The sequence below is a fragment of the Penaeus vannamei genome, chromosome 19 (genome assembly GCF_042767895.1).
Source record: "Penaeus vannamei isolate JL-2024 chromosome 19, ASM4276789v1, whole genome shotgun sequence".
Lineage (NCBI taxonomy): Eukaryota > Metazoa > Arthropoda > Malacostraca > Decapoda > Penaeidae > Penaeus > Penaeus vannamei.
The window spans coordinates 35,368,442-35,372,573 of NC_091567.1; the positions used below are offsets into that span (position 1 = coordinate 35,368,442).

General features: G+C 36.1%; 1 protein-coding gene across 1 annotated transcript in view; it reads right to left on the reverse strand.

The window, feature by feature from the left end:
• Positions 1–265: 265 nt before the first annotated feature.
• LOC113807264 (leukocyte elastase inhibitor) overlaps positions 266–4,132 on the reverse strand; it is a 5,903-nt gene continuing 2,036 nt past the window's right edge. Inside the window, exons 2-6 of the mRNA XM_070134283.1 lie at positions 3,974–4,132; positions 3,186–3,321; positions 2,742–2,985; positions 1,310–1,545; positions 266–1,089 (exon numbers count right to left, since the gene is read on the reverse strand). The exon at positions 3,974–4,132 is cut by the window's right edge and continues 156 nt beyond it. Of these exons, the coding sequence (XP_069990384.1) occupies positions 823–1,089; positions 1,310–1,545; positions 2,742–2,985; positions 3,186–3,321; positions 3,974–4,132 (1,042 nt within the window). The 3' untranslated portion in view covers positions 266–822. The remainder of the gene's footprint in view (positions 1,090–1,309; positions 1,546–2,741; positions 2,986–3,185; positions 3,322–3,973) is intronic.

Consider the following 4,132-nt stretch of genomic DNA (forward strand, 5'->3'; position numbering starts at 1 on the left):
CGTATATGTATATATGTATATATATATATATACATGTATGTATGCATATATGTATCTATATATATATATATATATATATATATATATATAGATAGATAGATAGATAGATAGATATATAATGTATGTATGTATGTATATAAGTATGTATGTATGCATGTATATGAATGTATGTGCACATATATATATATATATATATATATATATATATATATATATATATATATATATATATATATATATATATATAAACACTATTGATCATATTTCTTTCATGAAAAATAAATCCTGAGACAATTCTTCATAATGTTAAAGCATCAGTTGCACTTCTTGCATTATGGAATGCAGCATTCACATCTATATATTTTTTTTTTGACACAGAAAGAGAAATCTTATTGTATAACAGTTTTTTTTGCATTATGGAAATCTTATTGTATAACAGGTTTTGAAATCTTATTGTATAACAGATTTTTTCCTAGTGCAGCGTAAATGCCATTTGACAATAATGTTCTATAAAACAAAATGCATCAGTCATACGATATAATACTCTCGGCGGGATACAATTCATCTGCGATATTATTCTTCCAAATGACAGTATGAAGTGATTATGATATTAAACTCCTTGGGAATTGACACAGAGGAAAAAGAAACCTCCTTAGTGATATTCTTCAAAATAATACCAAGGTCTATTAAATCAAAAACAAACGAACAAGCAAAAAAACAATTAAACAATCACTCTCAGACACCCTGTTTATGATAATTAAGACATTATCCGCTTGGACTAAAACAAACCTTATGCGCAGCCTCCGCAAGACAGCATTTCTTCTACGGTTCCCTATAGACTCCGAGAAAGAGGATGCTGTTGACTGCATTGTCGCGAATGAAGAAGAGGAAGGGGCGGTTGCACGTGAAGTAAGTCCCACTTTGCTTGCTTAAGAAAATCGTCGCTGCTGCTGCTTCGGTGCCTTTCTCGTCCACTTCGATCACCGCCTTGTGCACGGCGTGGGTGATCATCGGACCTCCTGAAGGGGAGAAGGCCGTCAGGTCTGCCGCCGGGGAGAAGAGGTCGCGGAGGCCGAGGTGGGTCAGAGCCTGTAGGAAGAACGCCCTATTTATGATTCTATTTTCAGAGGAGTGAATATTATGTATCAGGATATATTACATGCATGTTCTCTCTCTTATTGCAACAGTGTTTCATGTCACCATTCCAAACGGTACAGCTGAGATAGACCATGCATTCATGGTCTCAGTCTCTCTCCATATAGATATAAACATATTTCTATCCTATATATGTATATGAACACGTGCACACCTCTATGAGTTCATTTCGAAGACTACTCTCAAGCTTGAACTTGGGGAACTTCAGCAAAACTTTATTACGAGCCAAGTTCCCGACGGCGGAGGCGAGGGCGGCGGGCGTGAGGCGCTGGAGCATCCGGTCGAGCTCGCCTCCGGTCCCTCTGTCCCGCGGGAGGAGCACGACCATCGACGCGGCGCCCCCGCGGTACGGCAGCTCCACCACGTCGGCGTCCAGCTCCTCCGACGCGCCTGGGGAGGGAGGGACAGGTAAGCGAAGAGTGAATAATGAATATAATAAACTAATGGGTGGATAAGGGAAAGTCGAGTCATAAACTGGAAGTATAGATGAATACGAACATAGCTTATTAACTACATTTATAATTGGATATAAATCAATCTATCTATCTATCTATCTATATATTCATATATATATATATATATATATATATATATATATATATATATTCAAATATATATATATATGAATATATATATATATATATATATATATATATATATTTATATATATATATATATATATATATATATATATGTATTTATATACACACACACACACACACACACACACACACACACACACACACACACACACACACACACACACATATATATATATATATATATATATATATATATATAGATATATATGTATGTGTGTATATATATATGAATATATATATATATATATATGTATATATATACATATATGTATATATATATATATACATATATGTATATATATATACATATATGTATACATATATATATACATATACATAAATGTATATATACAAATACATATACATATATATAAATATATATATATATATATATATATATATATATATATATATATATATATGTATATATATATATACATATATATATATATATATATATATATATATATGTATATATGTATATATATATGTATATATATATATATATATATATATATATATATATATATATATATATATATATATATAATTCTTCTTACGTTCTTTCTTTTTACGTATATACAGTGATGCATTGGTAGATTGACATGAACTCATAGATGAATTGATGAATAAAGAAGTGATTATCATTAAACTGATAAATGAATAAACTAATCAATGAATGGCTGAACGAAGGAAGCGACATATATACGTAGTTATTCCCGCGGAAATGATAAATGACTCGATAAATGATAACACGCCAAACAGTATTGAGCGGAGGTTTAAATACTCTTCTAGGATGAAGAAAATATGAAAATAATCGTACAGGAATTCTTATCTTGTTATAAATCACTTTTGACTTGTCATAGCTGCGTTACACTGATTTTACAAAGCTAAATCGATAAAATAAAAGGAGTATTTAAATGAGATTTTCAAGTGACCAATAAAACAACCTTCACTAAATCTACAACCACAGTTATGCTTTACCGTTTTTGAAATTGTCGGTTTGTTCCATCATGTCGACGTAAGCACGGCGTTTGGGGGACAAGAAGAATTCCTCTCGTCGCGTGTTCTCGGCCGCAAAAGGTGTCTCCCAGAAGCCCTTGAAGTAGACGGCGTTGACGAAGGCCAGGCGGGCAAGTGTCACGTCTGCCGTGGTCACGAGGCGCGGTATCTTGCCTTGCGTTGAGGCGTTGACGAAGTGGTTGATACTTGCGGCGGCGAGGTCGGGCTGCTTGCGGGGAAAAGGGGAGGGGGGCATTAGAACGGGTAAATTGGGCAGGGAAAAAGGGGGGCATTGGAACGGGCAAATTGGGCAGGGAAAAGGGGGCCCATTAGAAAGAGCAAATTAGGCAAGGTAAGTGGTACTTTAATCAGATAATGGTGCAGTTACATTTGTTATTACTCATTATGACAAGGTACGTGCCTCACCTGAGCGAAGTTTAAGGTCTTCACTTCGTCAGGAAGGACCTGTTGCACGCAGCGTCGAACGGGCAAAGAGGTATCGAGGTAAATTCTGTTCGATGAGAGCATTGTGTGTTTTTGACCATCGGCCGACGGGGCATAACTGCGACAGAGAAGTGGTGTTATGAAAAATGTATTTCCCCCTTTTTAGGTATCAGTTTTATTCGAGGGGTGTATAGGCTTATAACAGCCACAAAGAGAAAGAAAAAAATATTGTGGCTTTTTTCCTATTTATCTTTGTTTGCACGACACTGTTTGTGTTCATTAATGCAGTGATCTTTGATGTCCGTGGAATGAAAGTTGAAAGAGTTTCCTCACACAGTCTGAGGTAGAAAGACTAAGTAATGAGGGCAAGTAATAACTAAGAGCAAGAATGTAAAAAGTACATGATACATGTAATCAAAATGTCAGTGAATTTAAAAACATCTTTGACAGTACCGTAAAATAAAGATAAACATTATCTGATTCGTAGAATATGTGGAAATAATGAAAATCGGAAAAGAACCGCAATGGTAAACAGCGTAAATGATATTTGAGTTCACCTTTTATAATGGGCATGTAATGAGACATGCATTCTGAATGAGCCATCGGAAAATCGCTTGAAATATTATCCTTGCTTCCCTCTCCGTCGCTGAGGAGTCTACACAATATTCATAATCAGTTAATGTTTAATGCAATCATTTACAGATGAAGCACTGCATCGTTTGGTGATGTGGTCCTTTAAACGTTGACAGTATTTTTAGAAATGCACTCACATCTGCTTCAGAGCTCTGTAGACGGCGAGGGTCTCCTCCTTGGCGGGGAGTCGGAGGACGCGCTCCATCTGGGCCTTCGTGTCGCCTCGGGAGCCGAAGTAGGCGAGGACGAGGGCGCTCCAGACGCTGAAGGGCGAGAAGAGAAAGTTCCCCGACGGA